The sequence below is a fragment of the Elgaria multicarinata genome, chromosome 20 (genome assembly GCF_023053635.1).
Source record: "Elgaria multicarinata webbii isolate HBS135686 ecotype San Diego chromosome 20, rElgMul1.1.pri, whole genome shotgun sequence".
Lineage (NCBI taxonomy): Eukaryota > Metazoa > Chordata > Lepidosauria > Squamata > Anguidae > Elgaria > Elgaria multicarinata.
The window spans coordinates 12,238,243-12,262,990 of record NC_086190.1 but is presented as its reverse complement, the minus strand read 5'-3'; the positions used below and the strand labels follow the sequence as shown (position 1 = coordinate 12,262,990).

At 47.5% G+C, this 24,748-nt stretch overlaps 1 protein-coding gene across 2 annotated transcripts in view; it reads right to left on the bottom strand.

Moving 5' to 3' along the window:
- The window catches only part of LOC134411489 (Golgi integral membrane protein 4-like), a 54,234-nt gene that overhangs the window by 12,115 nt on the left and 17,371 nt on the right, over nt 1-24,748 (bottom strand). For both annotated transcript variants that reach the window (XM_063145320.1, XM_063145319.1), the window contains exons 3-10: nt 18,476-18,550; nt 14,098-14,147; nt 11,902-11,955; nt 8,731-8,881; nt 6,926-7,008; nt 5,473-5,625; nt 2,948-3,250; nt 1,875-2,032 (exon numbers count right to left, since the gene is read on the bottom strand). In XM_063145320.1, the coding sequence (XP_063001390.1) occupies nt 1,875-2,032; nt 2,948-3,250; nt 5,473-5,625; nt 6,926-7,008; nt 8,731-8,881; nt 11,902-11,955; nt 14,098-14,147; nt 18,476-18,550 (1,027 nt within the window). The remainder of the gene's footprint in view (nt 1-1,874; nt 2,033-2,947; nt 3,251-5,472; nt 5,626-6,925; nt 7,009-8,730; nt 8,882-11,901; nt 11,956-14,097; nt 14,148-18,475; nt 18,551-24,748) is intronic.

Here is a 24,748-nt window from a genome sequence, read left to right as displayed (position 1 = left end):
CTTTGAGCAGGTTCATAGAATCAAAGAATCATAGTAGTAGAGTTGGAAGGAGCTTTAAGGCCATCCAGTCCAACCCCCCTGGTTCTCCAGTTACCCCGATTCCCTTGAGTGCCAAAATATTCTACCTTCCCCACCCCACCCCCAGAACTTTCTTGCAGCAACATCATTTTAAAGATGTTTTAATGTTTTAAAGGTGTTTTACTCATGTATGGTATGTTTTTAATCAGTTTTTAATGTGTATTTTTATATCATGTTTTTATACTGTTTGTTTTATACTTTGAATGGTTTTTGTGAACCACCCAGTGAGCTTCAGCTATTGGGCGGTATAAAAATGCAATAAATAATAATAATTATTATTATTATTATTATTATTATTATTATTTATTTATTTATTTATTTATATAGCACCATCAGTGTACATGGTGCTGTACAGAGTAAAGCAGTAAATAGCAAGACCCTGCCGCATAGGCTTACAATCTAATAAAATCAAAGTAAAACAATAAGGAGGGGAAGAGAATGCAAACAGGTACAGGGTAGGGTAAGCAGGCACAGGGTAGGGTAAAACTAACAGTAGAAAGTAACAGTAGAAGTCTGCACAACATCAAGTTTTAAACTTGGCTTTGTTTTTTGTGTTTTAAATGAAAGTAGAGATTCTGGGGACTGATAGATTCCACGGAGTCAGCACTGAAAGAACTATGCTATGTGTGAGTTGATCACAACTGTACAGAAAACCTGTTCCAAGTTCAGTTTTGCCCACGCTTTGGGGAAAGAGAGTTCCAAATGCATTATTATCCTAGTTCGCTCCTGCTTACCTGCTGCGTCCCAATTACCATATAACCTTGACCCGGGGGGGGGCGCGGGGGGAGAGACAAACACCTTCTCTGCTCAGGCTTCTCCCACAGAGTCTGACAGATTACTGACTAATTAGAAGAAAGCACGAGGGAGCAAAATTTCCAATATGCAGCTTAATACCTCTTAATGAGAATGAAGTGAACCAATCCCTGCTAGCGAAAGACAGGAGGCTGGCAATACCCTGTATGGCATCACAAAACCAGAACACACATACATACACACACCCCTTTCATACACACAGTCTAACAGTTGTCTACCAACTCTACAATAATGCTGCCATCGAACTTTGCCACTCTTTTCCCTATAAACAGTACTCCACACCATCTGTCCTCAAGGCCTAGAATAGATAATATGTTTGCCATGGGATAGGCTGTTAGGCATTGCATCCCTAAAGAAGGGGGGAGACCTTGATTGGGTCTGCAATATCCTTTTTGCCCCACCAATCCGATATTTGGTCTAAAGGCGACATTTTGCCTTTAGGGACAAATAGGTTTTCCAGGGGGAGAAGGAATTTGGGGAGGAAAACAACACAGAAAATGAGTCCGTACCCCTACTCCCTGTGCACCATGGTCTCAATCCAGAACACACACACACACACAGCTACAATTTCTAAAAGAAAACCAACATAGCAACATTCTGCCCCCTAGTTTTTTTGTACGGACTTTTTAAAATCATCTGAGCAGTTTGAATGTCTATAGACATTCCGTAGCACCTCCCCAGCTGAGCATATGGCTCAGGATGAGCTCTTTTCAACCAGCCGGAGGCCAAGAGCTGCAAGCTTGTTGTTAATCTGATTTGGAGGGCAGGCAGCAAACTCGGGAAACCGCCGTTTCCCTGCCCGTTGGTGTGCCCTCCGGTTTCATGCGACGCTTCAAGCGCCTTCGGACAATGACAGGAAGTGACCTCAGAGATTATCTGAGGCTGGTATGCCAACTGTAGCGGATGGATATAGAAGTGAAGGCAACGGCCGTGCCTAGAAGGAGGATTCCTTGACATTTCCCAAGCTAGTGCCCATTACATACCTCTGCACAGCAGTATCGCGCTTGCTTCCGGTGGAAAGCTGTTTATCCAAAGCCTGCGTTTCCACCAAAGCAGGTGGGAGCTGGAAGCCCCGGGCGATGGCATCAGAACGAACAATTTCCTCACTTTCCGCCTGTATGCTTTGCGTTGTCTTTTGATCCTACAGGAAAAAGGAAAAGCAAAACCCTAAAATAAAAGCAAAACTCCCCCCCCTACCCACCGCCCCACAAAATCCAGCCACCATTCCTCCCCACAATATCAGGAGCAGCTGCCAAGATTAGCAGTACAGGCATCACCAGGATAACCTGCCTCCAGATCCCCAAAAAACACCTGTGTAACACCTCTGTTACAAATGGGAGTCCCATTTGTATCCATTCGCTCTTCTTTTCATTCGTTTCAGAATGAATGAACATTTATTTATTTAGCTCTTACATTGATATCCTGCCTTTTTTCCTCACATAAGGAACCCAAGGCAGATTACACGATCATAGAATCATAGAATAGCAGAGTTGGAAGGGGCCTACAAGGCCATCGAGTCCAACCCCCTGCTCAATGCAGGAATCCACCCTAAAGCATCCCTGACAGATGGTTGTCCAGCTGCCTCTTGAAGGCCTCTAGTGTGGGAGAGCCCACAACCTCCCTAGGTCACTGGTTCCATTGTCGTACTGCTCTAACAGTCAGGAAGTTTTTCCTGATGTCCAGCTGGAATCTGGCTTCCTGTAACTTGAGCCCGTTATTCTGTGTCCTGCACTCTGGGAGGATCAAGAAGGGATCCTGGCCCTCCTCTGTGCGACAACCTTTCAAGTATTTGAAGATCCTCCTCCCCTCCATTTTATCCTCACAACAACCCTACGAGGTAGGTCAGTGACTGCCCCAAAGTCACACGGTGAGCTTTACGTCCAAGTAAGGACTAGAAGACAGGTCTCCTGAATCCCAGTTCAACACTCTAACCCAGGGCTCCTAACGGTGGGCTGGGGAGATGAATATTCACACAACCAAAGTGTTTTGGGGGCGGGGGATCCCTAGTAGAACTGCTGGTTTTTACCCAGAGAATGCACCTGGATTTTTTTCTTACCTGGTTACCATTCCGTATGCTGTTCACCATCCTCGTGAAACGGATGACCGGGCCATCCTTTCGGCCAGCCTGAGGCCAGGCTGCCAGGGGCATGTGGACTTCATTGGGTGAGGCCTGCTGGCTGAATCCCCCATGGTCCTGAGGCCTCGGCCCGTCGTTGTCTTGGGAGACCTGCCCTTCACGCAGGGTCTCTCCTCCCTGGTGTTTGATGCTGGAGATCTGAGCAACCAGGGAGTTCTCAGCTGGTGCAGCGGCTTGTTCCAGGGGATTTGGTGGTGCTCTGGCTTCATTGACCATGGAGGCCTAGGAAGAGGAAGGACAAAGGGGGCTAGAAAAAGACCACCTAGACGCTGCAGTTGGTTTTGAGCAAGGGAAAACTGCAACAAGATGAACAAGACCATGGGATAATACAGTGGTGGCCAAAATTGTGGACACTTCTTGAGATGTTCATGTTTTGCAACTTTGCACACTTATAGAAAATGTTCTGTTTCACGGAATGCAAATGTTTGTATCCCAATGGAAAGACCTGATTCACGTAATACAACAATGCTGCTCCTTTTCCTGGGTATCCAATCAACTCTTTTCTTTGGTGCCGTTGCACTATTTATGATGCATGTACGGACACTTTTAATTTGAGAAATACTTCAAACAGTCACACCATCTCCAATTCCACTTCGGTGACAGAACAAACAGCAAAACTGACTTTCCCCAACTGGAAATGTGATGTATCGCAGCTACTGCCATGGGATTGGTCCCCAGAACAAGGACTGTGATTGGCCGGTCGGGTTTGCAATTCCAATCCGCTTCTTCACTCAATCACACCTGTGTTTGTTTTTAGACTAAAGCAAGCATAACTTTTTTTTTTTGTACTGCCGATATTTGCATTCTGTTTTTTGTATGGAATTCAGCATTAAATTCTCTTTCCGTTGATATAGAAACATTTGAATTTTGTGAAACAGAACATTTTCTATAAGCATGCAAAGTTGCAAAATATGAAAATTTCAAAAAGCGTCCACAGTTTTGACCACCACTGTAAATAAGGACCCTATCTACTCCATCCTTATGTTTTCACGGTGGTCAACTACATCCCTTAAGACAGTGGTCTTCAACTGGTCCAAACCTGAGACCCACCTCGGACTTCCAACCTTCCAACTTTCACAATTTTCTTCATGCCCAACATGGCGGAAACAGCTTAACCGTACCCCATCTGGACTAATCCGGCAACCCACTTTGGGGTTGTGACTCTACCAGTTGAAGACTACTGCCTTAGGAGAAGCATCCATGTAGGCAAGGATGCACATCACTGGGAAATCCAACCCTTTATGGGCTAGCTGGATTTTCAGGTTGCCCCCAGCTTGGCTTGCATTTGGGAGTTGAGCTGCAGGTTTTTCCTGAAACCCAGGAACCTTTCTAGGGTTTTTTCCCCTCGTGGTTTGTGAAAAAGACCCAAATTACCACCACCACTTACATAGCTTTCTATTTACGAAAATAACATTTTAAAAAACGGAAAATACAGCTGCCCTCTACTGATTGAAGGTGTTACTGCAGGCTTCAAACAGCTAATTAAAATTAATTAATGCATTAAAGAGAACAAATAGCCCTAAAGTGTACACCCTAGTATTCCTTTAGTAGGCATGCCAAGTTTCAGGCGTTTAGGTTTCACTTTCGGAGCTCTGATGGTGACAGACAGACAGACAGGCACCCATCCATCCTTCATCATCATCATCGAATCATCAAATCATAGAATAGTAGAATTGGAAGGGCCATCGAGTCCAACCCTCTGCTCAATGCAGGAATCCACCCTAAAGCATCCCTGACAGAGGGCTGTCCAACTGCTTCTTGAATGCCTCTAGTGTGGGAGAGTCCATGACCTCCCTAGGTAACTGGTTCCATTGTCGTACTGCTCTAACAGTCAGGAAGTTTTTCCTGATGTCCAGCTGGAATCTGGCTTCCTGTAACTTGAGCCTGTTATTCCGTGTCCTGCACTCTGGGAGGATCGAGAAGAGATCCTGGCCCTTCTCTGTGGGACAACCTTTTAAGTATTTGAAGAGTGCTCTCATGTCTCCCCTCAATCTTCTCTTCTCCAGGCTAAACATGCCCAGTTCTTTCAGTCTCTCTTCACGGGGCTTTGTTTCCAGACCCCCTGATCATCCTGGTTGCCCTCCTCTGAACCCCCTCCAGCTTGTCTGCGTCCTTCTTGAATTGTGGAGCCCAGAACTGGACGCAATACTCAAAATGGGGCCTAACCAGGGCTGAATACAGGGCAACCAGTACCTCGCACGATGTAGTGTGGCTCTCCCACAATAGAGGCCTTCAAGAGGCAGCTGGACAACCATCTGTCAGGGATGCTTTAGGGTGGATTCCTGCTTTGAGCAGGGGGTTGGACTTGATGGCCTTGTAGGCCCCTTCCAACTCTGCTATTCTATGATTCTATGATTCTATGAACTGAAGGGCTGCCTTCTACCCTGCCTATAAAGGGGAGAGTCTAAGGCTTGGCAAATGGGAGAGGGAAGCGGACGCAGTACCTTCGGTCGGGCCAGGTGCAGCAGGCCAAGTCCTGGTGCTGCCGGCGGCTCCTGGCCCTCCTGCTTCTGCTGCCCTTTGGCCAGTCCCACTTCCTTGAAACTCGGCATCTTCTGAAGGGTCTCCTTGAGCTGTCTGAACTCTTCCATCTGGACCTGGCGGTCGAGCAAGGATTAAAGACCAGAGAGAAAAATACATTCCGCTGTCAAAAGAAACACTCCCCTCTCTCCGTGTATGAACAGTTTCATGAACATCGTCCTTTCCTCTGACTTGTTTTGCCTTTCTTATCCGCCTCCCCACCCCCACCCCCGGTTACGTTCCTGGCAGCGGAAATCCCCTGCAACGGTCCTGGTGCCGTTCCTTCCCCTCACTCCAAATTGGCTTTGTGGCATCTCCACAGAGCCCGATCCAATTGGCTGCACAGCGTTGTCGCAGAAGCGAGCCAGGAGAAGCGGGACGCTTCCCGTCCTCACTCTGGAGGGGTGGGAAAGGAACAGTTCTGCGCTGCGGCACAGGGAAGTGGGGTGAACCCTTTGCTCTGGTGCTCAAAACAGTGCCGAAAGAGGGGGTACCTTCTTTGAGGTCCGCGGACAGAGAAGTGAAACTGGAGGGGGGAGCATTTTGGCTCAGCCCTATAGATAAGATCTGGCTGGATCAGTCTCCCCCAACCTGGCCGCCCTCCAGATGTTTTGGATGACAACTCCCATCACCCCCAACTTGCATGGCCACTGGTGATGGGTGATGGCAGTTCGTTCTGTCAATAAGCAGTGGCTTTTTTTAGATATTCAGAGGCAATGGACACAGCAATGGGTGAAGGAAAGAAGTTCGTTTAGATAATGCCAGCTAATAAAGCAAGAAAAAGCAAGATAATACATTCGAAGCATAAAGCATAATTCCCTTCAGTTACCAGGAGCCCCATACTCTTATCTTCAGATCAGCAAAGCAGATAAGAGCGGTGATGAACATCTCTGAGCAACCTCTCTCTGGGCTGAATCAACAGGTACCATGGCCCAGGCCTTTGGAGCCACTAATCACTGCTCTTATCTGATTTGTTCATCTGAAGATAAGAGCACATGGTTACCAGTGATTGAAGGAACATATGACTTGTTCTTTCTTGCTTCATTAGGCTGCTTTACCTAAATAAACGCATTTCCTTCACCCATTGCTGCGTTCCTTGCCTTTGAATGGTCAGGAGGGTGCTGTTGTTTTTGTGTCCTTCTGGTCAACAGCCGGTTGGCCATTGTGTGAGGAGAACATTAGACTCGATGGACCCTTGGTCTGATCCAGCTGGGCTCTTCCGATGAATATCCAAAAAAGAACCATCGTCTGCTGGTAAAACAACTGGCAAAACAGAGCTGGGGTCCAAAACATCTGGAGCGCATCACCTTGGGGAATTCTGCCTTAGATGCATTGCTGTGCCAAAAATGGAAGGAAGGCAACCTCCACAGAGCCTACCTGAGCATTGAGAAGTTGAGAGTGAACATCTTGGTGGGCCTTTCGAAGAAGCCTGCTCTCTTCTCTCAGCTTGTACACTGTATCTACGAAAACGACAACAATCCACAGGCCAGTTAAAAATAGGTAGAAACCCAAGGAGCCCTGCTGGATCAGACCGAGGGTCCATCTAGTCCCCCACTCTGTTCACACAGTGGCCAACCAGCCATCAACCAGGGATGAACCAGCAGGACATGGGTGCAGCAGCACCCTCCCACCCATATTCCCCAGCAACTGGTGTATACAGGCTTCCTGCCTCTGATACTGGAGATAGCACAGAGCCGTCAGGACTAGTGGCTATTGACAGCCGTCTCCTCCAGGAATTTATCCAACCCACTTTAAATCCATCCAATTTGGTTTCAAAGCCAATGCTGAAATGCGAAACCACTTCTAACCAATACAGCATGTGGAAAATAATTCTCCAAGGCAGTGCCTCCTTACATAACTTGTCACTGCTGTTTTACTGACCCTCTCGTGTAAGCACTGAGTCATTACTGACTCTTGGAGGGACGCCAGCTTTCGCTGACGTTTTCTTGGCAGGCCTTATAGCGGGGTGGTTTGCCGTTGCCTTCCCCGGCCGTGATTACCTTTCCCCCAGCTAACTGAGTACTCATTTTACCGACCTCGGGAGGATGGAAGGCTGAGTCGACCCGAGCCGGCTGCCTGAAACCAGCTTCCTCTGGGATCGAACTCAGGCCATGGGGAGAGTTTCAGATGCCGAAACTGCTGCTTTACCACTCTGCGCCACATGACGTATAAGCCTTACTGACAGGTGTAAGCAAAAGTTGCATCCATCTTTTTCGCCAGAGACTCGTCTCCCAGGTGGCTCGTGGCATTATTGTTTTAACGTTTTGTTCAAAGTTACATAAAAAGCAGGGCTGCGTCCTTTCTTCAATTAGTCGCAGCATCATGGCTAAGAGACTGAATCAAGATGTCACTGGTTCGAATCTCGCCTCTGCCATGGACGGACTACGTGGCCTCGGGCAGCCCTGTCTCAGCCTCAGCCTCTTCTCAATTGAAATGTGGGGGTTAATAGCACAGACATCCTTCACAAGGTTGTTGTAAGAATTACATCTGGTTCATGTATGTCAAGTGATTTGAACACTTCAAGGCCTATACATCATACGAAGGGTAGGATTTTGAATTTTGGAGCCCCAAACTTCCACCATTTGGTGATTGGGTGAATCCCTCCTTCGCTGCCTATCCCCCATCACCATGGCTGCAATTTTGTGGGAGCACCCACAACATTCAACATTCCAAATGCGCCCACTGACCCGAAAAGTTGGGTATCCTTGCAGGGCCAGGTTATCTGAAAGATCGCCTCCTCCCATATGTACCTGCCCGGACCCTAAGGTCATCCTCAGGGGTCCTTCTCCGCGAGCCCCTGCCAAAGGAAGTGAGGCAGGTGACTTCCAGGAGGAGGGCCTTCTCTGCTGTGGCACCCTGGCTGTGGAATGAGCTCCCTAGAGAGGTTCACCTAACACCTTCCACACCTTTTTATATTCTCAGTATTTTAGCATCTTACCACCCTAGTCTTTTACCTCTGCTGTTTCAAATCTGTATTTTAAATTTCTGCATTGCTGCTCGGTTTTATTCTGGTTATACTTTTATATTGTGGTTTTAAGCTTCGATGATTTTTTAAATTATTACTTTAGGCGGTACCATAGGGTTTAAATTTTTGTGAGCCGCCCAGAGAGCTTTGGCTATTGAGCAGTATGGAAAAGAAATGAAATAAATGAATAAATACTCACTAGGTATCGCACACTCACCTTGCAAACCCACAACCTCGTTTTCCTTCTCCCGCTGTAACTGCGAGTATTTCTGGTTGTGAGTTTCCACTATTTTGCGATGCTCCAATTTCAGCCCGTTATGCTGTAGCTGCAGGTCCAGTAGTTGTTTCTTGACCTCTTCATGCTGGTTCTGAAAAATAAAAATACAGGGGGAAGGAGGAGATATTTGAGTGTTAAAAGCCAAACAAGGAGGAAGAGGGGTAGGGGGAGGCGGTGGCATGGATTTTGATCTTCAGTCATAGAATCACAGAATAGCAGAGTTGGAAGGGGCCTACAAGGCCATCGAGTCCAACCCCCTGCTCAATGCAGGAATCAACCCTAAAGAATCCCTGACAGATAGTAGTCCATCTGCCTCCTGAAGGCCTCTACTGTGGGAGAGCCCACCACCTCCCTAGGTAACTGATTCCATTGTCATACTGCTCTAACAGTCAGGAAGTTTTTCCTGATGTCCAGCCATATTGCAAGACGTTGGTGGACATATTGCAAGACGTTGGTGAACGTCCTTTTCTTGATTTCTCACGTCTCCTCTCCATTCTATTGTTTAAGCAGGGTGAGGGGAGAGGTTCACCTGCACACCCATCGATCTAGATGCTTCCAAATCTAGGGTGACCATATTTGGGAAACCAAAAAAGAGGACACCTAGTGTGTGTGTGGGGAAGCAGCTTTCTGAGTCCTGCAGAAAGTACGTTATTCCCCCGCCACCTTAAAGAACCCGATTGGAGTTGAGGAGGGGAAAGGATTTCATTCTGCACCACCACCATCCACGCCAATGGGGGCCTTTTCTATAATGTCCACGAATGACCCACTTTCCCCTTCAAGACCTCAATTGGAGCTCGGGGTGGGGGAATGATGTGCCTCAAGAAAGAATGTCATTCCCTCCTGCCATGCTAATGGCAGCCTTAAAGGGGAAGGTGTGTCATTCCAGGACATTATTGAAAATTATAGAAAATCCTCCCTGACACCATGGAAAGAACAAAAACCAGGACAAATCCGGGGAAATCCTGACAGTTGGTCACCCTATCCAAATCCAGTGTGGCAGGATTGCTGCAAGTCACTATGGAAACCCCCAAAGGAGGCGAATTCCGAAGTCAGCAGCGTGGCACAAAAGGATTTCTACAGGCATTTTTGGCACCTAGCTTGAGAAAGGGCGCAGAAAAAAGCGGCCCCTGCGAGATCAGACCAAAGTCCATCCAGTTCAGCAATCTGTTCACGCAGCGGCCTACCAGCTGCCCAACAGGACATGAGTGCAACATGACCCTCCCACCCATGTTCCCCAGCAACTGGTGTACATAGGTGCACTGCCTCTGAGACTGGAGGTGCCACATAGCCATCAGAACTTGTAGCCATTGATTGCCTTCTTCTCCAGGAATTGATCCCCCCTCACCACACACACACTTTTAAAGACATCCAATTTGGTGGCCGTCCCTACATCTTGTGGAGGAAAATTCCATAGTTTAACTGTGCACTGCGTAAAGAAATCCTTCCTTTTATCTGTCCTGAATCTCCCACCAATCGGCTTCTTGGGTTCTAGAATGATGAGAGAGGAAGAAAAATGTAAGACCCTAAGAAGACCTCTGCTAGATCAGACCAAGGGCCGATCTAGTCCTGGATTCTGTTCAGACAGTGGCCAGCCAGCTGTTGATCAGGGACCCACAAGCAGGACACAAGTACAACAGCACCCCCCTCCCCATGTTCCCCAGCAACTGGTGTACCTAGGACTACGCGCCTCTGATACTGAAGGTAGCACATAGCCACCAGGATTAGTAGCCCTTGATAGTCTTCTCCTCCAGGAATCTGTCCAACTCCGACCCCGTTTTAAAGTCATCCAAATTGGTGGCCATTACTACATCTTGTGGAAGTGAATCCTGTAGTTCAACTATGCACTGGGTGAAGAAGTCCGGAATAGTTTCATGGGATGACCCCAGGTTCTGGGATTAGGAGAAAGGGAGAACAACTTCTTGCTATCCACTGTCTCCACACCATGCCTCTGCCAGAAATGTTTGAACGCAAGCTCTAGAAAGACCTTGGTCTGCATAAAAGGACAGAGGAGAACTCAGAATAGCTTAGAGCAGTGGTTCCCAATTAGCTAAGTGCTGAGGACCTCTTGTTTTTCAAATGCCAAGCCATGGACCCCCTACTTTTGAAAAAATTGTTCTCTGTATGGTAATTACCTGTGCGAAGCAATTTTTTGGAGAAAATAAAGGGTAGCCCCTAATAAGCAAAGGAATTTAGGTATACTAAAAAACAGACCATAAAATTGGTGATATTTGTATCATGCAAAAATGACAATATAAAGATGAATTGAACTTTACTAACGTCTAGTTTACAATTGAACAAATTATGACATGTCTAGCAGCTACTAAACCTAAATGTGATGGGAGAAATCCTGCCTCTTTTTGTCCCGAACAATCCCTTCCACATCCGGTTCAGTATTTCCTACTTTTAATCTCAAATCTGGATCAACATCGAGCCGATTTCTAGGCTTGTTCTTCATACAACAAAATGTCGAAAATGTTTGTTCACAAAGATATGTGGAACAACTAGGTATACTAGTTGTTAGGTATACTAACAAAGTTAGTATACCTAACTTCTTATAATCAGGAAAAAAGTCACCCAGAATTGGTCCTGTCTATATTCTTTGAAAAATGATTTCAGTGAACCATCACAAGTCACGTCAGCAAGTGCATCTTGCTCTTCTGCAGATAGAGTTGTTAGTTGTACATCACTACATTCAGAAGGATTCCTTCTCCATGAGTTTTCAGGATTAGGTGCAGGGAAGTAATCTCTGAAGTTAGTCGCTAAATCATGCAGGTGCTCAGTGGTGTTATATTTTACTTCTGGTAGGAATTCGTCGTCAGTGGACTCCAGAAATGAATGGTGAATATGTGAATGGTGCCACGGACCCCTGGGTGGGTTACGCGGACCCCCTGGGGTCCACGGACCACCAATTGGGAACCACTGGCTTAGATCAAAGTTGGGAAACAGGTTGGCCACCATATGCTGTTGGACTCCAACTCCAATCAGACCCAGCCAGAATGGCCTATGGTCAGGAAAATCGGGGATTGTAGTGCAACCACATCTGGAAGATGAAAGGTTTCCCACCTCTGGCCTTCAGGTTTTAAAAAAGAAGGAGCAGAAGAGTCTGTTTACCTTTAGTATCTTATGTTGAGAGCTCAGGGCGCCATATCTGTTCATGGAATCTTGCTGGAAGGAAAAGATAAGAATGATCATCAAAAAGGAGTCAAAGTGCCAAAGGCATCTGAGGGCATCTCCTCGTAATCATGTATAAACTGGGAGCTGGCTGCATGTTCTCCAACTGCCTCTACTTGTCAAGGACAGCCCTTACTCTTTGGCAAAGGAATGGACCATAGCTCAGTGGTTATAGAACCATAGAATCATAGGATAGTAGAGTTGGAATGGGCCTCTAAGGCCATCGAGTCCAACCCCCTGCTCAATGCAGGAATCCACCTTCAAGCATCCCTGACAGATGGTTGCTAGAGCACATCTTTTGCAGAAGACACCAGGTTCAATCTCCGGAAACCCCAATTAGAAAGATCAGGTAGCAAGGGGTGTAACCATCCATAAAAGACAAATACTGGGCGAAAGACCAATCGTCTGGCATATAAGGCAGTTTCTTCTCTTTCTTTGTCTGGAAACAAAGCCCTATGAGGAGAGACTGAAAGAACTGGGCGTGTTTAGCCTGGAGAAGAGAAGATTGAGGGGAGACATGACAGCACTCTTCAAATACTTGAAAGGTTGTCACACAGAGGAGGGCCAGGATCTCTTCTCGATCATCTCAGACTGTAGGACATGGAATAATGGGCTCAAGTGACAGGAAGCCAGATTCTGGTTAGACATCAGGAAAAACTTCCTGACTGTTAGCGTGGTATGGAACCAGTTACCTAGGGAGGTCATAGGCTCTCCCACACTAAAGGCATTCAAGAGGTAGCTGGACAGCCATCTATCAGGGATGCTTTAAGGTGGATTCCTGCATCGAGCAGGGGGTTGGACTCGATGGCCTTAGAGGCCCCTTCCAACTCTACTATTCTATGATTCTAAGGACAGTGACATTCTTGCCCTAAAACTCAGCTAAGCACAGCCTGAAAAATATTGACAGGGACAAGATTGATTCATGAGTAACTGAGGTTTGGTTCATTTCAACGGAGGAAGTAATGAGGGACAAACGCACGGGCAGAGAAATGACAGTAAGCAAACGCGATTTTCCTCGTCTGATGGAGCTCTAAATTCCTCCTCAACCACTGTCAGAACTGGTCTAAAGGCAGGATTGTTATGTCTCCAAAAATTATTGGTAAACTTTAACTCCCCACTTGCATCTTCTCTCTCTCTCTTTCTCTCTTTCCCACTCCTTGGAATAGTTCGCTGGTCCGATTTCAGTGGGTGCCCACAATTCCTTGGTGGTCAAATGAAACGTACACACCTCAAGAGAAAAAGCTTTGTTGGTGGTCCTGCACTAATGTCCCCACTTCGGTTTGGCACAAGGCATCATCCACCGATGCCCACAGTTCGAGTAAGTTTGGATCCCTTCGGGTACCCGTGCGTAGATGTGTGTTTACTAGGGTGACCATATTTGGGAAACCAAAAAACAGGACACCTAGTGTGTGTGTGTGGAAGCAGCTTTCTGAGTCCTGCAGAAAGTACGCTATTCCCCCGCCACCTTAAAGAACCCGATTGGAGTGGAGGAGGGGAAAGGATTTCATTCTGCACCATCCACTCCAATGGGGGCCTTTTCTATAATGTCCACGAATGACCCACTTTCCCCTTTAAGACCTCAATTGGAGCTCGGGGTGGGGGAATGATGTGCCTCAAGAAAGCATGTCATTCCCTCCTGCCATGCTAATGGCAGCCTTAAAGGGGAAGGTGTGTCATTCCAGGACATTATTGAAAATTATAGAAAATCCCCCCTGACACCATGGAAAGAACAAAAACCAGGACAAATCCGGGGAAACCCTGACAGTTGGTCACCCTAGTGTTTACAGACATGCTATCGAAGAAACAGGTCACAGGTTTTGTAAGAGGGAGCTATGGTTAACTGAAGCTTTCTGGTTGGTTTCACCACTTGCACGAAGCTCATGCTTATACACTCGCTTATTAAACCAGAATTGGAAAATTGGCAAAAAGCGGCCACTGAGAAATGCCTGGATAAATAAAGTTGGTTGGGACCCTACTCTACAGAGTAGTGAGCAAAATGGTTAATTCAATGTGATGGAAAAATCAAAGGACATCCGTTCTTTGTATGTGAGTGTTCTCTCTCCCTCTCTCTCTCTCTCACACACACACACACACCACACCACACCACACCACACCAAAACAACTACTTTTACCCACCTTTTCTTTGTTGAGGGCTTCCTGGGCCTCAAGTTTGTACACTAAAAAGTCTAACAGGCAAAAAAAGAAGAAATTTGGAAATTAGTGAAACGGAATTTACTAGAATCTGGTTTACATTTTAAGGAGGGAGCCAGCCAGAAGCCTATGAAGCTGGAATGCGCCCACGATTTTAAAAAAGGAAACATCTCTGGAAAAGCAAATAAAACCTCGATCTTTAAAAACGCAAAAGCCTCTACCATCATCGTCCTGAAGAAAAAGACGAAGGAAGGGCAAAATTAAACCCCAATCTTTAAAAACTCAAGAGTTTCCTCCATCATGGCGTCGGGGGGAATCGAACACAGCAATGTCTAAAAAGATCACCAGTAGAAAGATTTCATTTCTATACCGCCCAATAGCCAAAGCTCTCTGGGCAGTTTACAACACTTCAAAAGACAATAAAATACATAATTAAAAATACAGCAGCATAAAAAATATTAAATATTCAAAATTTAGAACAATGATTTGACACAAGGCCTGGGTTCACACAACACGCTAACTTGCCATGGGTTATTATGTTGTCTGAACACAGCACATTTTTGGTGTCTGGGCCCAGTTTAATGTGTTGATAATGACTTTGAAGCCTGAAATAGTTTGGGACCAGGTTATTGAAAGGACTGCCTGCAACTTGCCCAGGCCTTGAGATCAGCCTGAAAGAATATGGGCTCACCAGGCATAGAGAAAGAGGGTCTTTTTAGCAGAGGCCCCATGCTTGTGGAATTCCCTGTCTAAAGAGATTCATTCTGGTCACCACACCTAACAAAAAAGATGTCGTAGAGCTGGGAAAAGTGCAGAAAACGGCAACTCAGGGGCTGGAAAACTTCCCCTATGAGGGAAGGTTACAACAGCAGGGATCATTTAACTTGGGGGGAAAAGCAAGGGAGGAGAGACATGACTGAGGTATACAAAATTATGCATGGTGTGGAGAATGTGGATTAGGAGACATTTTGCTCCGTTCTCCATAATGCTAGAACTTGGGGTCATCCCATGAAACTGGGAGACTCAGGACAGATCAAAGGAAGGACTTCTTCACACAGGGCATAGACAAACGATGGAACTCACTACCACAAGATGTACTGATGGCCACCAATTTGGATGGCTTTGAAAGGGGTTGGATAATTTCCTGGAGGAGAAGGCTGTCAAGGGCTACCAGCCCTGATAGTTATGTGCTACCTCCAGTATCCGAGGCAGGAAGCCTGTATATACCAGTTGCTGGGGAACATGGGTGGGAGGGTGCTGTTGCACCTGTGTCCTGCTTGTGGTTCCTTGATCAACAGCTGGTTGGTCACTGTGTAAACAGAATGCTGGACAAGATGGACCCTTGGTCTGATCCAGCGTGGCTCTTCTGATTACTATTATTTATTTATTTATTTATTTATTTATTTATACAGCACCATCAGACAAGCGGGAGCGTGTTCAGAGGAGGGCAACCAGGATGATCAGGGGTCTGGAAACAAAGCCCTATGAAGAGAGACTGAAAGAACTGGGCAGGTTTATCCTGGAGAAGAGAAGATTGAGGGGAGACATGATAGCACTCTTCAAATACTTAAAAGGTTGTCACACAGAGGAGGGCCAGGATCTCTTCTCGATCCTCCCAGAGTGCAGGACACGGAATAACAGGCTCAAGTGAAGGGAAGCCAGATTCCAGCTGGACATCAGGAAAAACTTCCTGACTGTTAGAGCAGTACGACAATGGAATCAGTTACCTAGGGAGGTTGTGACCTCTCCCACCCTAGAGGCATTCAAGAGGCAGCTGGACAACCCTCTGTCAGGGATGCTTTAGGGTGGATTCCTGTACTGAGCAGGGGGTTGGACTCGATGGCCTTGTAGGCCCCTTCCAACTCTGCTATTCTATAGTTCTACGATTCTATCAGTGTACATGGTGCTGTACAGAGTAAAACAATAAAATAGCAACACCCTGCCGCGTAGGCTTACATTCTAATAAAATCATAATAAAACAATAAGAAGGGGAAGAGAATGCACCAAACAGGCACAGGGTAGAGTAAAACTAACAGTATAAAAGTCAGATCAAAATCAAGTTTTAAAAGCTTTAGAAAAAAGAAAATGATGTTCAAGACCTAGCTCCTCCTTCTGAGGGTTTTTTTCTTTTAAAAAAATATATCTTTAAATCAGTCTAAGGTCAGATCTACAGTACACCAAGCAGGATAAGACATTTTGGAAATGGGTTGAAAACTGTATAAAGAGTGTGTCCTGAGCCCCAACCGTTGTTACTACTGTTACAAACCATTTTGAAACAGTAGTGTAGATCCTGCAGTAGTGTAGATCCTGGTCACCTCTTGAGATAAAGGACACTTTCAAAGAGGGGACTGTCCTCTGCCAACTCTCCAAAGTAGGACACCTTGCCTCTGAAAATGAGGACACTCCCCACCCACTCCCCCCGTGAACCCCTGCTGTAGAATTTCCCATTCGCAAAGCTAAAAAACAAAACCACAAATCAATTCTTCGCAGCTTCTTCTCCGACCGTCGAGGCAAAGCAGAGATTAGCCAGCCAGCCCACGTGGCCGAAGGCAACATCTTTATTTATGATGATTGGGCATCACTGGCGGACCTCTCAAAAGCCCTCGACAAGCACGCCAACAGCCATATTGATCTTTCGCAAGCGCTTAAGACGCACGAGTCAAGCCAGGCAGCGTTGTAATAAATTGTTTCTTTCTTCCGTTCGAAAGGGGCAATGCAGCTGAGCATCGGAGGTTGATCATGGGCGTTCAAGTGCTCACTCGCGCACTCTGCAGCATGAGGGAAGCCGGTACGGAAACCCAATGATGAGGGAATGGAAGCCATGACAGGGGCCTAGTTGGGATCAAGGTTGGCCCAAGGCATTTTGCTGATTAATAATAGTCTCCTCCGCCTCACAATTCCACATATGGAAACTGACTGGATTAATAATTGAACCTTATGTTGACATTGGCCATGGTACAAGATGCTTCACTGTACCTGAGGGAAGCAGGCTAGCTTACGGGGTGCAGGACAGGCTATGTGGTACATACAGCTCTGCCCTGCAACCTCTTACCACTGTTCCCTGCTCGCCTGCCCCCCACCCCCAGCATCCACCGCCTGAGGCAACTGCCTCGCACTGCTTGCCAGGGCTGTCCCAAAGAAGGACATAGATGGGAACCACCCTGGCCCGGCCCTACCATGAGGCAGAGTGAGGCAGTCGCCTGAGGCAGCAGATTTTGGGTGTCATAGAAGGGCAGCCAGGGGTGTCCCAAAGAAGGGTATAGATGGGAACCACCCTGGGCCAGCCCTACCATGAGGCAGAGTGAGGCAGTCACCTCAGGCAGTAGATTTTGGGTATCATAGAAGGGCAGCCAGGAGTGTCCCAAAGAAGGATATAGATGGGAACCACCCTGGGCCGGCCCTACCATGAGGCAGAGTGAGGCAGTCGCCTCAGGCAGCAGATTTTGGGTGTCATAGAAGGGCAGCCAGGGGTGTCCCAAAGAAGGGTATAAATGGGAACCACCCTGGGCCGGCCCTACCATGAGGCAGAGTGAGGCAGTCGCCTCAGGCAGTAGATTTTGGGTGTCATAGAAGGGCAGCCAAGAGTGTCCCAAAGAAGGATATAGATGGGAACCACCCCGGGCCGGCCCTACCATGAGGCAGAGTGAGGCAGTCGCCTCAGGCAGTAGATTTTGGGTATCATAGAAGGGCAGCCAGGGCTGTCCCAAAGAAGGGTATAGATGGGAACCACCCTGGGCCGGCCCTACCATGAGGCAGTGAGGCAGTCGCCTCAGGCAGCAGATTTTGGGTATCATAGAAGGGCAGCCAGGGGTGTCCCAAAGAAGGGTATAGATGGGAACCACCCTGGGCCGGCCCTACCATGAGGCAGTCGCCTCAGGCAACAGCTTTTGGGTGTCATAGAAGGGAAGCCAGGGGTGTCCCAAAGAAGGATATAGATGGGAACCACCCTGGGCCGGCCCTACCATGAGGCAGAGTGAGGCAGTCGCCTCAGGCAGCAGATTTTGGGTGTCATAAAGGGCAGCCAGGAGTGTCCCAAAGAAGGGTATAGATGGGAACCACCCTGGGCCGGCCCTACCATGAGGCAGTCGCCTCAGGCAACAGCTTTTGGGTGTCATAGAAGGGCAGCCAGGGGTGTCCCAAAGAAGGCTATAGATGGGAACCACCCTGGGCCGGCCCTACCATGAGGTAGAGTGAGGCAGTCCCCTCAGGCAGCAGATTTTGGGTGTCATAGAAGGGCAGCAAACTGTTATTGTTGTATTTCTACATGATGCCAGGTGCTCATGGGGTTGTTGTTGTTTTGCCTCATGAACAGTTCTTCAAATCTACCTCAGGCCCTGGTCACCATCTAGGCCGGAAAACTCACCTTCTTTCGTCTTCTTGTGCTCCCCTCGCTCCTTCTGCAAGGATCGCTCTAGGCGTGATCGGTGTTCATAAACGACTGAGAGGAAGGGAAAAGAATGCAAAGAGAAGGAGAAAATCAAATTCTAGGTAACATGTGTTCACACATTCACCCTTGTGGAGCGTTAGGTTAGGTTAGCCTCCTATTTAGTGCCTTTCAGATGGCTGGCGAAAATGACATTCTTCCATCAAGTTTCAATTATTAACGTTGCTCTCTCTTTTTATTATAAATCCCAGATTCTAAAAGTGTTTGAGGTCTTTTTATTTTTATGTATTTTATCATTTGTATTGTTTTTATTTTATATAGTCTCAAGTGCTCATTAAGTGGAGGGCCAATTCCAAAATATTTTTAATAAATTAATAAATAAATAAATTATTGCATTTGTATATCACCCCATAGCTGAAGCTCTCTGGGTGGTTCACATAAAATAAAACTTAAAAACAATATACAGAGATTAAAAACCACAAAAACAAGCAAAATACACATACATTTAAACCCACTATAACAACTTTAAAAACGATGAGCTAAAAAACAAACGAACACACAATTGGGGTCTGGAACAGGAATAAAATAATCCAAATTCTGGGCCAAGGAAACCTGGATCCTGTGACCAGAGCAGTGGTGCAACCAGAACGTGTTTGCTTGATTCCTCTAATTTTGCACAATTGAGTCTGGCTTTTGTTTCATATTTTCCCTGTTTTATTTTGGTTTTTGCAAGCCATGGGATGGGCTTTGGTTAAGGAAAGTAGAGAGTCTCAAGAAACTATATTTCAGGTCCAAGACCACATGACAACCGATGAGTCATGTGTTTGGGATTCATATATTTTGGTGTGAATCCCAAACACAGAGGAAAAACTGAAACCAATACTGATGGGTTTCCAGGGGAGTTTGTAGAGACAAATAACTCCCCCTAAGACCACCAGGTAGGAAGATAACCCTGCTTGTACACTTTGAAGGACCTGTTACATCCTGACTAGCTTTATCCTCTTGCTTTGGACATCGAAGTTCACATTCAAGACCCCAGAACAGAGTAGGTGGCATGTTCAAATGGAAACTCAGGCCTGGAGGCAGAGTGACAACATAAGGACAACTTTCCCTGAGCTCTAGTCATGATCAGAGCCCCAATGACAGGAAGGAAGGGGTGGAACAGCAACACCAAAAATAAACCTGCTTAGATGAAGCCTAAGCAGCGCTGAAACAACATCTTTCTGTGACTCCTTGTTGGATAACCCTCCCGTGATCTTGACTATCCTGATCTTTGGCTCACTGGACAGCTCCTGAAAAGGCAGAATATCACCTGGCAGGACCAGAAGATTTAGTGGCTCAGTAGGGTTGCCAGGTCTCTGGCATGAGCACATAGACTCCACTTTGGGTGGGGGGATCCATTCTCAAGGCCTCAGGGCAGCAAGTTTAAATCTTAGAGCCATCAACTAGCCTCAAATATTGGAATCATGGGTCTCAGAGTTTTGCAGCAGTGTTATTGTGAAACTGTACTTAAAATAAAATATTATTGTAGAAGAAAAAATATTGCATAAGACTCCCCCTGAATCCCCCCTCCAATTCTGAATTTTTCCAAAGGAATAATGGGTGGAGGGGGTTTCCCCTGAATTTGTTCTTTCTCCTGCATCTTCAATATCTTGAGTTCTACCCCCTGTTAAGGTATCAGAGACTCCTCTTTTAAGAGCTGGCCACCCCATAACTGTCGTGTTTCTCAGAACACTCCTGCTTTCGATGGGAGGCAAATGATGAGGCTTGCTAAGTAATCTACAAAGCTTTTATTAAGCAATAAACATCTCTTCTACCTGAACAGAGAGTCTAACCTCTTGGAAACGTCTACTTAGGCAAAACTATGTAAACTAAGCAAGACAATTGTCCACTCAAGAAGAATAGGAAGCCCCTTCCCAAACGCCTGTAACTTCAGAGACCCTGGTGCGGAGGCAGGTTCTGGCGTAATCTAACCGACTTTCTCACGACTTCCTTCCACGTCGTGTGTTTCAGCTTCCGCCAGACCCTAGCATCAGCTAGTTTTTTGGGATGCTCACCTCCGGAAGAAACCTCACTGAGTGTGTAGGATTTGGCCTTGAGGAGATAAGCTCTGGAGGGGGCTGACTCCCAGCTGGGGCATCACCCGTGAGGGCTTCCTCCCCCACTGGTCCAGGCTGGCTGGTGTCTGGCGCTGCGTCTTCTAGTTCTGAATCTGATTCTGATTGATTACGTGAAACATCTTCTCCCAAAACAGGGGCAGTAGGGTTAAACATGACAATAACATCATGCTAGCCCACCTCACCTGCGCTATGACTCACACCAGAAACCTGGCAGGCCTACTCGGCAGTAATGCAAAGCAGGCCTTCTAGCAGCTGCGTTTTGGTCTTGCAACACACACACATTGATATGGCCTGGCTCCAGGGGACAATAACAACAGCACATAAAAGGAAGCAATGTTAGTCATTCAAGAGCAACTCCACCAGGGTGCATAAATTACTGCTGAGCTGAAACGTGTCTGGAATTTCATGCCTATTTTCCGTCATATTTCCCACACACACACTTTGTGGGGGACACAAAACTGTCCATGGGAGTGAGGAAGAGGGGAGGAACTTTCCTATTGTCGAGGAATGGTTGCCTTGGCAACAGGGACGGCTTCTTCTCCTTCTCTCCCACCGCTTGAAACCGAGGGCCTGAGGTTGGCGTCATTGGCCCGCCGTGACATCATCACAGAGCCAAAGCTTCATTGGCTCTGCAGTTCTATGACGTCGCCACCTGCACAACGTGATCACTTAGCAGTGAAGAAGAAAATTCTTAAAATGGGCACGGATAAAGAAGGAAGGCAAAAGGAAGCAAGTTCAGGGAAGACGGGGTCCATTCATCAAAACTCCCGTTCGGCCTTCCTCAAAAACGGTGTGCAAAAAATTCACCTCAGCATTACAATTACTCAGCCTAACCAACCACAGTAGCAGGAACGTGTTGTCTGAGAGGGAAAGAAAACTCCACCCCATAACTAAAGGACAAAACCTTCTCCAAGGAGGCAGTGAGAACTTGATCGGCTGGTTGCCAGCCCCATATATTCTGAGCCCATTTAAGGCGCCCTCTGTGACACTCAATCTGGTGCCGCTCTCTCCTTTAGATCCTTCTGCCATTTCTTTTTTTAGTTGCCTGCAAGACCTGGACACCACCAGGTGACCATTTCCAGCTTAGGAGAAGTCAGGGTGACCATATGGAAAGGAGGACAGGGCTCCCGCAGCTTTAACTAGGGGTACCATATGGAAAGGAGGACAGGGCTCCTGTATCTTTAACAGTTGTATAGAAAAGGGGATTTCAGCAGCTGTCATTTGTATATATGCAGCACCTGGTGAAATTTCCTCATCACAACAGTTAAAGCTGCAGGAGCCCTGCCCTCTTGACCAGATACGAAAGAGGGCAGCTTTAACTATTGTGATGAAGAGGGAATTTCACCAGGTGCTGCATATATACAAATGACACCTGCTGAAATCCCCTCTTCTATACAACTGTTAAGGTTTGCAAAAGTACCAAAAAAAAAAGAACTTTAAGGGGGAAATTAAAGGGGGACGATGACCCCCCCAAACAGGATAATAAGAAGCAGCCACCTATTAAGTGAGGGGAAATGAGAAAGGTGGGATAGAATGGAATGGAATATTCTGGAAGAGGTCCTGGCTGGCTTGCTGGAACCCTGAACAACACTTCGGTAAAGTTTTGTTGCTGGCTTTACTTGTTTTTAAAGAAGACCCTGATTTTCAGCAGCAGCCTGGTAAGTATCTAATAAAGAGATTATTATTAGGAAGACCCTACACGTTCTCCCGGAAGAAGCCAACCTGTTTAAAAAACTGGCCTGACTTTCTTACTGTTCACGAAAGTGCGGAAAAAACCCAGTTTTATCTGCTTGTTTTAGAAAGCCTCGTGTGGTGCAGAGCGGTAAAGCAGCAGTTTCTGCAGCTGAAACTCTCCCCACGGCCTGAGTTCGATCCCAGCGGAAGCTGATTTCAGGCAGCCGGCTCGGGTCGACTCAGCCTTCCATCCTCCCGAGGTCGGTAAAATGAGTACCCAGTTAGCTGGGGGAAAGGTAATAATAGCCGGGGAAGGCAACGGCAAACCACCCCGCTATAAGGCCTGCCAAGAAAACGTCAGCAAAAGCAGGCGTCCCTCTAGGAGTCAGCAATGACTGAAGTGCTTTGCACGAGAGGTTCCTTTCCTTTCCTTTCCTTTCCTTTAGAAAGGGGGGGAATGACAGTTATTCGGGGCACATCTGACGGAGATGACGTTGTTTGTTTTTAAATAAAATCTTGGTACATAAATGTCTCAAGGCAAATACGTTCCCCGCGTCCTCCACTCTCACCGCACCAGCGTCAGCGGCTTGGGGAACGTTTCAGGACATCCCGAAGATGGAGAAGAGCATTTTGGAGGCAGGAATGGGGGAGGGGGGGGATGAGGCACAGCACAAAAGATTCCATCTTCAGCTAGCTAAAAACTGCATTTGATGCCGCCCATGGGTTCCCTTTTGGCTTTGATCAAGAAAGAATAAGCAGCTGGCTCCCTTTCTTTTCTCTCTGTGAAGTGAAAAAAAGACCCCAGGCCGCCTTTTCAAAGTTTGGATGTTGAACAATGGCTTTTAGAAAGCTCTAAAAGGGACTGCAGGAGTACAGGGCTTTCTGATGAGGCTTTGATGGACTCAGGTCAACGGGGTAAGATACAGACCTTCGTTTCAGACTATGCCACTGCAAGGTGAGGAGCGTTCCTGTGGCGGTGTGATTGACCGCTGGGCACAGCTCCTAGGATAGGAGGAATCTCAGAGACCCGTTCCCAGAATCTAGAATATCAGGAGAACATTTTCCAAAATGCCGGACAGGATCAAGGAAGACATCTAAACAGTGGCGAAAGCGGGCAGGTCCAGTTGGGTACGAAGCACGAACAGAAAGTTTAACAGAGGTACGCTAAGGACTAGAAACTTGTACAGGTTTTTCTTTTCTTTTTAAAGAATGCTGAGATTTCTCTGGTTGGCAAGCTATCTTTTGAAACCAACCCCAAATCCTGTGGGTTTTCTGCATTCCACCACAGGCACACAGCCCCACAGATTTCGCCTGACGCGAGTCGCCTCAGGGGTCCTAGGATGGGGAATCACCGCTGATCTTTCGAGTCTCCTCTGATTTCTTCTCCAAAAAAGAGTGAGCCTTTTCCTCCCCCCCCCTCTTCTCCCACTCTCACCCTCCCTTGGAAGTGCCTCACCAGAACTGACCGGCATTGCGTGGCCTCCTGTATTTTGAACTGCATACCTCAGAGTCTCGCCAGACTCAACGTGACAGGATGTGAACGAGGCCTTTGGGAATTCATCCCGACGCACGCAAGTCCTCCTTAGGGCCAGAAGACTATCCCATGACACGCCTGCCTGCCCTTAACCTACTGCTCTTCTCCTTCGGGTCATATTACAAGGTTAAAAGTGACACTTGTGTGTGGTAACCACCATTTTTAAGGAAAGAAGATCAGCACTAGGCCCAGCCCTACCATGAGACAGGGTGAGACAGCCACCTCAGGCGGCAAACGCCAGAAGGCAGCGAGGTGATGTAGGGCAGAGTTCTTTATGCTTCCAGCCTGCCCTGACCAGGGCTGGCACTACCATTAAGGCCAACTAGGCAGCCGCCTAGGGCGCAAACGTCAGAGGGGCGCAAACTGTGGGTGGGGGCTTGGCTGGTGTGTGCCCCCACGTGGCTAGCCTTTTCCTGCAGCTGCAATCAGAGGCCCCGGAGACGCGCTGCTCATTTCCGCTTTCCGCAGGGGGGGGGGTTGCTTGTTGCAAAACCCTCGGAGACGATGCGGAGGAGACAGAAGAGGAGCAGGCTGGGGGACAGCCGAATGCTCTGTGGGCCGGAGAGGCGGGCGAGAAGGACGCAGAGGCAGGCAGCCCCCACAGAGCAGCATCAACAGCCCCAGTGCGCCTCTTTCCCTGTTGGGGGTTGCAGCCACTGGAGACTGAGCGGGGACTGCAGGGCAGACACCACCCCTCCTAGCCAGCCAGCCAGGGCTCGTTTGCAGCTCCTCCTCACAGGGTGCAGAGAGGCGCGGAAGCAGCCGCACGGTCAGGGACAGAAGCGGTGTGCCTGGCCTTGCTGCTGCACCCCAAAGGAGGCTCGGACGGGCTGCCGTTCCAGAGCTGGGTGGGAGGGGCAGCCCTCGGGGAGGCATGGAAGAAGTGGCGCCCACGGGCTGCCCCTCAGAATGAGGGGCGGGGCT